The sequence below is a fragment of the Rhinopithecus bieti genome, unplaced genomic scaffold (genome assembly GCF_001698545.2).
Source record: "Rhinopithecus bieti isolate Rb0 unplaced genomic scaffold, ASM169854v2 scaffold_11944, whole genome shotgun sequence".
Classification (NCBI taxonomy): Eukaryota; Metazoa; Chordata; class Mammalia; order Primates; family Cercopithecidae; genus Rhinopithecus; species Rhinopithecus bieti.
Window position 1 is genome coordinate 2,047,229 of NW_016807378.1, and position 13,333 is coordinate 2,060,561.

Genomic DNA, 13,333 nt, shown 5'->3' on the forward strand with positions numbered 1-13,333 from the left:
AGCTCACTGCAAGCTCCGCCTCCCGGGTTCACGCCATTCTCCCGCCTCAGCCTCCCGAGTAGCTGGGACTACAGGCGCCCGCCACCTCGCCCGGCTAGTTTTTTGTATTTTTTAGTAGAGACGGGGTTTCACCGTGTTAGCCAGGATGGTCTCGATCTCCTGACCTCGTGATCCGCCTGTCTCGGCCTCCCAAAGTGCTGGGATTACAGGCTTGAGCCACCGCGCCTGGCCTCACGTCACTTCTTATCATGCTTTCAGAGACTTCACTGGGAGGGGTGGGAGGTGGAAATGTGTTCATAAGCTCAGGTTTACTGTACTTCTGGGTATAGAAGCAGCCAGGAAAAACTTGATTCCCTCTTGGCCCTCATTTTTAGCTGTGAATAGCTGATAAGTGGGGAAAGAGAGATTACATGAATAAATTCAGTATCTCTGATTGTCAAACCCACATCTCTAGCTGCACATTGTTGCTTTTAGTCTGTTCTGCTTCCTGCAAGATGAAAACAATGACTACAGATGTAACTTGCTTCAGTTGCTTTTTTTCACTTCCTCTAGTAGTATTAACATAAATGGTTTTTTTTCTTTGCAGTTGGACATTTATTCTTAAATATTATACAAAGAGTAGTAACAAAGAATGTTAAAATCATTGTGAGTGTTAGGAAGAGCATTTTATAAGACTTCCTTTTGGAATTTACTGGGTTGATTTGGTTTAAATATATAAAATCCATGATGGATAGAAGTGAATTCTAGGTTCTAGGGTGGAGATGAAAGCATGAGACATCATAACAATAACTACAAAATACTGAGTCCTTTCATGTGCTGTTTTCTTTCCATATATTGTCTCATTTAATCCTAACAATGCTAGGAGGTAAGTACTTTTTCTATTCCCATTTTACAGATCAGTAAATTGAGGCAGATTAAGTAACCTGTTCAAGGTCACAGGGTTAGTGAACACGGCAGGCAGAACTGGAGGCCAGGTCTTTTTGGGTCCAGAACTCATGTCCTTAATCTCTGCACTACATTACTCCAGGAAAGACCTCATCTGGATAGGTCTGCATAGATAGCAAAGAGAGAAAACTTTTTTATTGTTTCTGTGTTGTTTTTTCCAAATGAAGAAAGATGCACTTAAAAAAAAAAATGCCTTCCTACATAGCTCTAGGGTTTCTAAATCAGAGATACATGCTGAGGTTTCAATTGTAACTACTGGGGGCTATTAAATGAGGCAGCAATAGTCTCTACAAAAACCAAAAGAAGGCCAACTGGTAGCTTTGCCTTATCAAAAGGGCTTTCAGATATAGGTGGTAAGCTTAAAGATAATTCTGAGGTGAGTTCAAAGGGATGCATAATAAACCTTTTGGATTTTCAAAGGAAAATAAGCTTCCATTTGAAAAATACATTTTAAGCTTCCATTTGAAAATAAATTTTAAGTTTGAAAATAAAACAGATATACTGTTTTCCTACTGAGGAAAAGCCTATTGAAAATGAATCAGGCTTTCAAAGGGCAGTGATAAGAATCGTCCACTTACTCCTCTTCTAACCACAGCAGGGCCTGCCAACCATGGGTAATTTCAGGCTATAGAGCATCTCCAGAGCTGCCCTCTCTCTCCATTTCTACTCTAAATCCACTGACTTCCTTTGTAACTCTCTTCCCGAATTCTTTGTTCCTCTTCCCTTTTTCTTCCTTTTCTCATTATCCCTTTTCTGTTGACATTTCCCTCTTTTTTCTGTGTTTCCCTTCATTTTGCCTTTTTTTTTGGTCTCTTTTCTTTAATTGTTTGTGACATGGTATTAAAGCATGTGTATGCAGGGTCGGGCACAGCAGCTCATGCCTGTAATTCCACACTTTGGGAGGCAGAGATAAGTGGATCACTTGAGGTCAGGAATTCGAGACCAGCCTGGCCAACATGGCAAATCTCTATTTAGTTCTTACTTGTGAGACAGAGATCTTTTCATCTTTAGCAGAGATGAAACCCCATCTCTACTAAAATTACAAAAATGGGCATGGTGGTACGTTCCTGTAATCCCAGCTACTCAGGAGGCTGAGGCAGGAGAATCGCCTGAACCCGGGAGGGGTAGGTTGCAGTGAGCTGAGACTGTGCCACTGCACTTCAGCCTGTGCGACACAGTGAAACTCTGTCTCAAAAAAATTAAAAAATAAAAAATAAAGTATGTGTATGCATATATTTGTTATAGGTCACTTTTTTGAATATTTTGTTTCTCTGTTCTTAATTGGAAGTAATCTACTGTTTCTCTTGCTTTTTAAAAGTATTGATTGCCTTTGCTTTTCATCTGTGCAGCTCTAGGTCTTCTCCCACAGGCACTGTGGTGTGGTTTTGTTAGTTTGACTGTGGGAGGACAGCCTTATTTTCAGGAGCTGAGGGTTCTTAGGAGATACTTCACTGACACCCTCATGTACTGACATCAATCATTAACTAACATGCACTTCCCAAAGTCTCAATCCTGATGTTATGTGAAACCTTGTCTTAAGGCATTACAAGAGGTGTCTTGTAAAGGTGTGATCCAAAACACCCACAAGTCCACCACAGCACCTGGATCTCATCACAGGGAGGTACAGCAGGGATGGGATTGTCATTGAGGAACCAAGAGCTTAATAAGTGGAGATGCTCCCTGTTTAGAGAAAGGCTGAGTGAACCTGCAGGCAGTTGAATACAAAAAAGAAAAGCCTCAGAAGACACATGTGGTGGTGCCCATCTGGAAACTGTCCAGGGCTCTCTGGACTACAGATTCCAGCTCTTCAGCCCTTCTGGGAGGTATGACCCTCATGTAAGGTATCCGACTCTCCTTTGCTATTGCCATGTTCTCCAAGCAATCCCAAACAGGGGACCTAGTTTCTGCTCAGCTCATCCACGGGGGACAATGCATTGATCTGTCAAAGGCAATGAAAAGAACTACTGAACTGGGAAGAAGTTGCTTTGATAGAAAGCAATGGTTAAGGGCACCGGCTCCTGACTTCAAACCCTGCCTTCCACCATGACGATATGATGCTGAGAAAGCTATTTAATTTTTTTGTGTCAGGTTCCTCATCCATAAAAATATAATAATAATCTTTACCATATAGGGGTTTTGTGCAGATTACAAAATTAATGCATATGAAGTGCTTAAAATAGTTTTTGGCATGTAGCAAAGCACCCCAAACATATTAGCTATTATTATTGTTTTCCCAGAAGACCTTTATCAACTTTTCTTTTTCTTAGTAGCTTATACTTTGCTATAGTTGGAGAGGATTATTTCTTCTCAAAAGACTAATTGCTCTAAATGCAAATAAAATTCTGCAAAATAAATAGAAATGAGACAGTTATGCTGTATAAACGTGGAACATTTTTTATTTTATTTAGCTATCTAATAACTTTTAAAACATTCAGATGTTTAAGGTGAATTTGTTTTGCAGATTAATGAATAAGCTTTCAGATATAGATAACAAGAGCTATCTATTCTATAGATAAATTTACTATGTGCAAGAAGGTACTGTACTATTTTATCTATTTAAGTCACATGGCTAGAAGGGGCAGAGGCAGATTCAAACCTTGGCCTGATCTAAACTCAGGCCTCTGCTTTATCCCCCAAGTCTAGTCAGTCTCCATGAGCTTTGTTAGAATACCTTCAACCTAAGGAGAGGAGGTTGATGAGTTTGCAAATGTAAGGACTAGATCCTTGAATGTGGTGATATCACAAGGTCAACACTCCCTTGGCATCCCCATCCCCTGCTGGTCTTCTCTGGAGAAAATCCTCCCACATTGTCTTGGTGCCACGCAAGATCTTGCTCATGATATTTTTTCTCAAAGAACCCTTATAGACTTTTTAAAGGCACACAATTGTGCATTCCTTAATTAAGTCCTGTGAATTATTCCAAGGAACCTCTTCAGAATAATCACTGTTTCACAAAAATAAGACGACGACACCAATATAAGGTACATTATCTCCTACCCAGGGAATCAAGCTGAGTAATTAGAGCTTAAGGCGGATCCAATTATCCACAGCACACAGTCAGATTAAAAATCGGAGCTACGTGAGGAAGCAGAACCCAGAGGAACTCATGAAGCCCAGTGGCCTTAATTCCTGCAGCAGGAGGCTTGTGCAGGAGGAGCTGCCTTCCATGTCTCTGCCTACCCGCCACGCCACCCCTGCCCCGCCCCACAGGGTCTTACCTTGTTCACAAAGTTTCTTGGTCAGAGAGCCCTCATCTTGAAAATAAATAATGCGTTTTTGTACGATGCTGGCCCTGTGGAGAAAGAAGACAGAAGCATGGTGGTGAGGAGGGCAGGAAGGCAGGTTTGGGGGATCAGTCAGACAGTCCCTGCTTGGCTTTGTGGCTTTGAGTGAGTCATCCCAACTGTCTGTGTCTCCGTTTCTTCATGAGAAAATTAACATAACAGCAATATCTGCTTTATGGGGTTGTGGTGAGAACTAAGTTGGAAAATGTATGTCAAGAGATTAACACATACCTAGAAACCACTCCACTCAATATTAGTTACTAAATTGTTTTTGGTGGTAAGGTTATTGGGAAGGTAAGAGAGTGAACTAATAGTATTTTAATAACTTTTCTCAATGGTTCATTTTAATCTACTTTTCATGTTAAACTATTGAGGCCATTTATAGAGCAACCAAATTCAAATCACAGAAACATGTCAGATCCTCTTTGTGAAGGGGAAAAAGGAATTTAAAAATATATTTTGATTTGTTCTGAAAATGTCATTCTATATCTTTCCTGAAAGTCTAGACAAAACTGTCTCCTACATTCTGAACAAAGACAACTTCAGCTGTTATATCTCCCTCTTAAACATGTCAAATGCAGGATCTTAGAATTTGGAAAAAATACTTTGAGGTTGAAAAATGACTTACTTTTGGCCAGCACATATTTTCGCTTTAATTTGGGATTGCACAGACATGCTTCTTTTATTTTAACCCACTCTGTTGTTGATTTTCAGCTGGCCTTGAAGGGGTTGGATACTGAAACCCAGAGTTTCAGTAATTTGAAAGTTTACAACATTTAAAACTGAGACAATGCGAAAGGATCTTGGGCTACTTCTATTGATTTTCCTCAGCAATGCTACTCAGTCAAAAGGTAATTTTCACTTCCATTCACCCTATTTAACAAATATAGGGATTCCTTGACTCTATTATAGCTGACCACACTGAAGGAGTATTAGAGTCACATGATCTGCACTGTGTCACATGATTCCAGACCCAGGAAGGGGGCCGTGTGTGCATGGATCCACAGAGTTTGGAGGCAATCTTCCTGACGGTCTGGGCCGAGGCCAGGATGACTTTCCAAAGAAATGTCTACTCTACATCTAGTCTTGCACAAAATAATACAATCTGACCATCCTGCAGATGTCTTTTACAGTCATTCCTTACCCAAGAAAGACAAGATGTTGAAATAAATGAATGAAATATGCTTCCTGTCTACGCAAAGCTACTTTGATCATTCCTATGAAGCAAAAGAAAGTTTCCTTGGGCCAAGAGAATAACAGTCTTCTCTAGGCCAAAGCCAAATAACAAAGCCTTTTATTAGTCAGAGCATCCCATCATCTCCAACAGTGCTTTTCAGAGTGTTTTCCACTCTGTGCCTCCAGGACCCCTGTGGAGGGGAAGGGGCAGGCTTAGTGGGAAGTATCCTAGACCCCACATTCCTGCTTCAACCAAAGGCTCCATCCTAATTTCAACCACAACAGCCTCCTACCCCATTCGTCTTCCCATTATATTCACTGGTGTATTTTCAACAAATGTTGTGGGTTCTGCTTAGGGGCCTGAGGGAGGTTCCAGGACACTGTCATAAACAAGCCAGATGGGGCCACACTACCCATCCTCAAAGTTTACAGCACAGTAGGAGAAAGTATCAAATAACCAAACCTGCAGCTGATCATTTAACACAACCTTGATTAAAGGTTACAAGGGAGTCCACAGAGTGCAGGAGAGCATAAAATAGGGAGTCCTAACCATGCTGGGAAAGGCTCCCCCCAAAAAGGGTGGCAGAGCTGAGGTTTGAAAGAGCAAACTAGGAGCTAACTAGGCAAGTGGAAGGGAGGAGACAGGGAAAGGGCATCCCTTATAAAGTTCTTCAGGAGGGGAGGAACATGGGCTCATGGGAGGACCTACGAGTGGAAAGTCAGGTAGGTGGTATAGATTATACACGCCTAATCTGAAAATCTAAGATCTGAAATGCTCCAAAATCCAAAACTTTCTGGGTGCTGACATGACACTATAGTGGAAAATCCCATGCCTGACCTCATGTATCAGGTCACAGTTAAAACATTTATTGGCAACACATACATTTAGGGTTAGGAATGATGGTGACACCAAACAACCACAAATTGTCCACATGGCAGGCTGCGGTGGTGACACCTTTGCTCTCTGATGGCTCAATGTTTGTGTAAAACACAAACTTGTTTTAGGCACAAAATTATTAAGAATAATGTTTAACATTACTTTCAGGCTATATATATAAGGGCCTATTCATGTATATGTTTGAAATGTGCATGAATTGTGTGTTTAGACTTGGGTCCCATCCCAAGATACCTCATAGTGTATATGCAAATATTCTAAAATCTGAAAAAAATCACAAATCGAAAACATTTCTGGTCCCAATCATTTCAGATAAGGAATACTCAACCTGTATGAGATGAGCTGGGAAGATGGGTAGGGCCACATTACCCAGAGCCTGCAGGGAGATGGCATTTCACTCCAAGTTTAATGAGATGGAGAGTGTGCCCGGAGGACTGAGATGATCAGATCTGCTCTTTTAAAAGAGTACTGGGACATAGTAAAAACCAGTTGGTTTGGACTGCATGGGAGCTGCAGTGGACAGAGCTCCCATGCAAATCAAGTTTTGTTTCCATAAAGCTCTCTTGTTAAAAACATTTAAAAATCAGTCATCTACAGGATAAAATACAAACTTATAATATTCAAGGGTCTTTATAATTTTCCCCAAACACGTCCCGGCTTCAGCTGTCATCACTTTGTGCCAAGCTTCCTGTCTTGCGGACTTTCGATGTTTATTCTTGTGTGAACACCTCTTCAATTCGACCAGACCTCTGCCTGTGCTGCCTCCTCTCCCAGAATCACCCATGCCTGCCTTTGCTTGCCTCTGTAATAAATATTCTCAATCTTCTTCCTGCTACTGTAAATAGGGGGGACAATGGCAAAGCCTATCATTTAAAAGTATGATTGTGCATAGAAAAGTAATTGCCCTCAAATTTTGAAATACATGATTATAAAATTTGGGAGAACTAGAGATGAAAACATGTATTTCCTATAAGATGTCTCAACTTCCTCAATATTTTATAAAGTCTAAGGCAACCCATTTCCTCTTTTTAATAATTGTTGTCATTTCTGAGCCCGCACTAAGGAGGCACTTAATATACATTATTACCTTATATAACTTATGCTTTATATATGACAGGTCCTCAAATTCTTTATCCAAAACCCTTGGTCTGGATGTGTTTTTGAATTTAGAAATTTTTAGATATCAGAAAGTTAAGATTGTATATATACCATTAATACCTCTATAAACAAACACATCAATATTCTGCAGTAAAATGTTAGAGTATGGGTCCAGGTGCTGTGGCTCACACCGGTAATCCCAGCACTTTGGGAGGCTGAAATAGGTGGATCACTTGAGATCAGGAGTTTGAGACCAGCCTGGCTAACATGGTAAAACCTCATCTCTACTAAAAATACAAAACTTAGCTGGGCGAGGTGGCCCATGCTGCTTGGGAGACTGAGGCAGGAGAATCGCTTGAACCCAGGAGGTGGAGGTTGCAGTGAACCGAGATTGTGCCACTGCACTCCAGCCTGGATGACAGAGGGAGACTCCGTCCCCCCGAAAAGTTAGATTATGTATGAATTTCATTTATCCTCCCTAAGAGTACTGTTACTACCTATTCACTTTTCGGTCTCCTATGCTAGATTCCAAGATTTGCACCTTATTTCTCCAAATGTTAGTATCATTCTACTACCAATGTTCTAGGAGAAGGAACAGGGTTTGGGGACAGGAGAGAATCTGAGGTGAATGTGGCTTAGGATGTGATAGTGGGCACTCTAGTGGGTCGTTAGACATAGGGCATTATAACTCTGGAGAGCTGGGAGGGAATGGGAGTGTGAACGTGGGAGTTGCTGGCCTGGGTAAGAGTCAAAGGATTTGGAGTGGCTGATATCACCCAGGGAAAGTGTGCAGAGTTGAGAGTGAGTCAAACTGAGCCCAGAACCCTGAGGAAGACCAACATTCACCTACAGAGGTGCTAGCGGAGACCAAGACTTTGGAACACTTGGTTGCAGAAGTTTCTTTTTATTCCTCATTTGGTCAACTCCTGAGAGAATTTTATATTCTGAGAAAATGCATTTTGAGTCTATTCCCACCAAAACTATAAAACTCAGCTGAGGTTTATAAATCATATTATCGTTCAGAAAAATAATAGCTTTACAAGATGAGAAAGCTGTTAGTAAGAACTCCCTTAGCATTTCAAAATGACAAATTTCTCCCATTCTGTGTTGCAATTTGGCAGTACTGTTGCATAGCATTTATACACTGAATGCTCTCTTATCGTAAGAGAGCATGTTAAAGAAATGTAAATTAAATTTCTCAGTATGTTAGCTTCTCAGACTTTAGAATATTGAGGTTCTAAATAACTCACTAATCATTTCAAAAGTTTTCTTTTCAACCTGAAGTGAACATTTCCAAAAATGCCATCCTGAATCTCTTAGGTGCTCAGCCTTTTCTGTTTGGAGGGTTTATTCATTTCCCACTCTTTTTCCTGAGGGAATTTGCCTGTTGGGGTGAAGTTAGAGTTTGTTAAGTTGTGGGTTTGCTGTCTAGTGCTAAAAGGGGTTGGGATCCCTGCTCCCGGGGGGGAGAGATCTCAGAAACTGAAGTACTCGGGAGAAATCAGGTCATGAAATGACTTAAAAAATATACCTGGATCCTCAGGGAATGGGTCACAGCCATGCAGAGACAATTCATGTAAGTTCCTACTGCGATGTGTTGTATACGGTAAATTTCCAGTATGTGGTGGTCATTATCATTGCTGCTAAGTCACCAGCTCCTAACAAAAAGTACCTGGCACATAATAAGTACTTAATAAACACTAGTTATTTTTATGATTGATGTCAGGTCTGTTTCTTTGCTTGTGGAAGGAGTAGTGAGAGTATTACCTTGGTCAGCTGCTGCTGACAGAGACAATACGTTGTCAAAATGAAGGTTGGGTTTGTGGTCTCTAGACTCTTTTTGCCAGCCTTCTTCCCAATTCCAGTAAAATCCTTATTACTGAACATTTCTTGAAATACTTTATAAAATTTCCCTATGATCTCAGTAATGTTTTCCATAGGATTGGTCCAGTTTATAACCAGCAATATTTATTCCCATCTACCAATGAAAAAATTAACTGTGGGATGACCCAGGAATCAAATATTGAAGTCATTGCAACGATAATATCAGATGCTGAGGCCATCTCCCTTATTTTACTTCACAAGGATGCCAAGGGCTAACTGAATGATGGCCGCATATTTATCCAAAGGCTGTATGCATGCCAGGATGCACACTCACCAATCTTGTATATGGTTTTAGGTGGGTCTCCAGAAATGGAGGTATGTCCAAGAGTTAACAAGTATCCAGGAAGCCCATGACAGTGTGCCCATGGGAGAGGAAAAGTGAAAACTTATCTGCAGGACTCTATCTACAAGACTCTCAAGAACTCCATGACTGTTCCAGGATAAGGCTGCAGTCTCTGCTTGGGGTCACAAAGCTATAGATTCAGAGGGCATCTACCATGATGGCAAAAAAGCAATTCCAGTAGCTACCATGAGATTATTCCTAATTAATTATCATTCACTCATAAAACATATGTCGAGCACTCATTTTGTGCCAGGCACTATGTTAGGAGCTGAAACTTCAAAGAGGAATAAGAAACGATGTCTTCCAGTAAGCAGCTCCTATTCCAGCGGGTGAAAAGAGAGAAACAGGAAAAGAAAATTGGAAATCAATGTGGAACATGTTAATGGAGGAGCCATGGGAGGCAGAGGTGAAGCGAGTAACTTCACAATGGCAAGGCTTCAAGAGGAAGAGACGATGGCAGTTCTGAAGGTCTGAATTGAGAGAGGTGCATGGGAAATAGAGACTCTGTGAGACACATGGTAGGAAAATTCATCAGGACTTAGTAACATATTGGATCTAAGGCAGAAAGAGAAAGTTAAGCATAAGATATTTTATTTATTTATTGTTTATTTAACAGTTAAGCGCTTTCCTATGTGCTTGACAAATATTAACTCATTTAATTCCCCCAACCAAGAGGTAGGCATTACTATTATCCCTATTTTACAGATGAGAAAACTGAGATAGAGGGAGGTAAGTGAACTGACTCCCTAGGTACGAACCCCAATGACTAGAGGGAGACATAGTCATGCTAGGATTGACACAAAAGACAGGGAGATTAGAAAGACTTTTTATTATTATTTTTAAAATTTGTACTGAGATATTGTAGATTCATATGTGGTTGTAAAAAAGAATATAAAGTGATTATACTCTGCCTGGTTTCTCCCAATGGTGATGCTTTGCAAAACTTAAGTATAATTGTACAATCATGATATTGATGTTGGTATAATTCATTGGGCTTGAGTCTGGGTACAAAATGGTGAAATGAGGTTAGATGAAAGCCAGATCATGCCATTCTAAAGAAACTCTGGCACTTTCTATGACAGAACATACCCCAATGACTCTCACAACACGAATCTGATAGAATCCCAATCAAAGAATCATTTACAAGTCCTGTGGTAACTCAGCGGAGGGTGGCCATTTCTGGCTGGGATGAGGTGGGGATAAAGGTGGAGTTGGGGGAAGTGTTGGTAGAAATGAGATTGACCAGGTGTGACTTCCTGGAAAAATGGCACAGGAGTTGGACTTGGAGTCCTAGAGACTAAGTCTGCAAAACCAGGGACAGGAACTTTGCAGTAGAGCTGCACAACTAAGAGAGACCCTTGGCAGGCCCACCATCCGTGGTCCTTGGAAACAACGTTCTCTGCTCTGAGCAGACACCTCGACCTGAATCAGAGTTATCAACTCCACACAGTGCTGCACACCCATGCGCAGCTTTGTTTATTTCCAGAAGTTGGCTAAGAGGTCAGTTAGGCTCTCAACAAGACTACAATCCATTCCCAAACTTGTATGGTCACTGGATTTCTCAAGCTCTTGATTTGCAGTGCACAAAGTTACACTACAAAGCCCTGGTTCTGATTTCAATAAAAATGGAAGGAAAGCTAGTTTTAGTGCTCAGTTTATTTCCTCTTCAAAATTTAGACTGACCTAGGGATAACAAGGTTACCATGATCCCATTTTCTCTCATATTGTTCAACTTCAGACCTCATCTTTATCATATACCTGGTCAATACCATTACTCTAGCACTTTAAAACTTACCTTTCTCCCCAAATCCAATGGAAAACTAATGAGGAATAGATTTTCATATAAGAGATGTAAAAAGAAAAGAATAAAACTGGATTGTGTTTTAAAAGAACTAATTTAGATGTAAGAGGTATTAAAACCAGACAGACATTCATTTACTCATGAGTTTGTCTAACAGAGTAAGTGCCACAAAGCTGTGTTAGGACTTAGAGATACAAAGATGAATAAACTATTGTTTGTTTGATACCAAATAGTTGCCAGCCTGACAGGAGAGTGACGTAATCTGTTGAATCAAAACACTGCACAGCAAGTCCTGGCATCTACCCAGCATCCATTCCCTCCATCTTCCCCACTTGCAGAGCTGTCATTTTGTTTGGGGTAATATCAGACATGCCGGTCATGATAGTCCTGTTCCTGCTTTCCCAGCCTTCCTTGCTGCTGGTGGCAGGACACGTGACCCACATGTGGCCTCAGTAACATAATGAGAAGTTTGCAAGATGGAAGAGACTAAGTCTGCAAAACCAGGCACGGGAACTTTGCAGTAGAGCTGCACACCTAAAAGAGACCCTTCTGAGGAAGTTTTGCTTTCCAGGCAAGAAAAATAAATGACCCACCATGGCCTTTCCCTTACAAACACAATGTGTGGAACAAGGCGGCCATTTTGCTACCATGAAGAAAGGCCAAGAAGAATCACAGAAACACTGGCCCTGACATCAGTTAGCTGCTGAAAGAATACCAGCAGTCACTTACCCTGGGGCTTCTTGTGGTATGGGAAAAATAAACCTCTATTTGTTGAAGCCATCATCAGCCAAGTTTTCTAATGAATGCTGCTCTTAAATGCATGCCTAACTGATGGAAAAAGGCATGGTGGGAAAAAGGAAGGGCAGTTCAGAAGAAAGGAAGAGCCAGGCTCTGTCTGGACCCATATGTAGGCCACATGGTTGCACCACTGGGGAGCCGTTGAAGGTCTTTTGTTGTTGTTTTGTTTGAGACAGAGTCTCACTGTGTTGCCCAGGCTGGAATGCAGTGGCATGAACACAGCTTACTGTAGCCTCAACCTCCTGGACTCAAGTGATCCTCTGGCCTCAGCTTCCTGAGTAGCTGGGACAACCGGTGCCTGCCACTATGCTTGGCTGCTTTTTACATTTTTTGTAGAGATGGGGTCTTGCTATGCTGTCCGGGCTGGTCTCGAATTCCTGGCAAGTGATCCACTTGGCTAGGCCCCTCAAAGTGCTGGGATTACAGGCATGAGCTATCACTCCCAGACTGTAGGTTTTTGGTGGGAGTGAGGGGCAGGGATGCTCTTGACCAGAAGAGACTCTGAGAAGAAGGACAGCTGTGGACAAGGCCTTATACGAAGGCCTTGGATTTGGGAACCAGAGGGTCCCTGTGCTGGGTCAGGCCTTCAAGATTACACCCCAGAGATGTGGCTATAAAGGAAAGGTGGGGTGGGGGTTGTGAGTAGGAATTTCACAGGAAAACACAAGCAAGGGAAATACTCTTTTCCTCTCTGGAGGAAGCTTTCACATGCCTGTAAGGTGAAGCTGAGGAAAGAGTAGAAATCCTTAGGGGTACCTGCTGGATCACTGGCTGGAAATTTGTCAGCTGTTGGAAAACTCTTCAGCTCATATGAATGAAACAAATAGGCTGCAGGAGGTAGTCCTGGGTGTGGAAGCTCTGACAGGCAGGTAATTCTAGCTAGTTAACAGGACTATTTCTCATTTTCTATAATTGTTTTAAACCAAACTATCAATTTTTTTCCAGTGTCTTTTGACCCTTAATGGTTTCCTTCCTCTGGTTTAAATTATCCACGGTATTTCTTGCAAAGAGATATTTGTCTAATCCCTGAGCCTGGGGTGAAGGCTCACACACATCATTAAGTCAAAAAATCTTTTCTCTTAATAACACATGAACAAGGGGTTTGATGT

General features: G+C 41.4%; 1 protein-coding gene across 1 annotated transcript in view; it reads right to left on the reverse strand.

Annotated features, from left to right (window-relative positions):
- The window catches only part of SPON1 (spondin 1), a 305,960-nt gene that overhangs the window by 187,491 nt on the left and 105,136 nt on the right, over nt 1-13,333 (reverse strand). Inside the window, exon 4 of the mRNA XM_017881549.1 lies at nt 4,164-4,237. Coding sequence (XP_017737038.1) covers nt 4,164-4,237 — 74 coding nt within the window. The remainder of the gene's footprint in view (nt 1-4,163; nt 4,238-13,333) is intronic.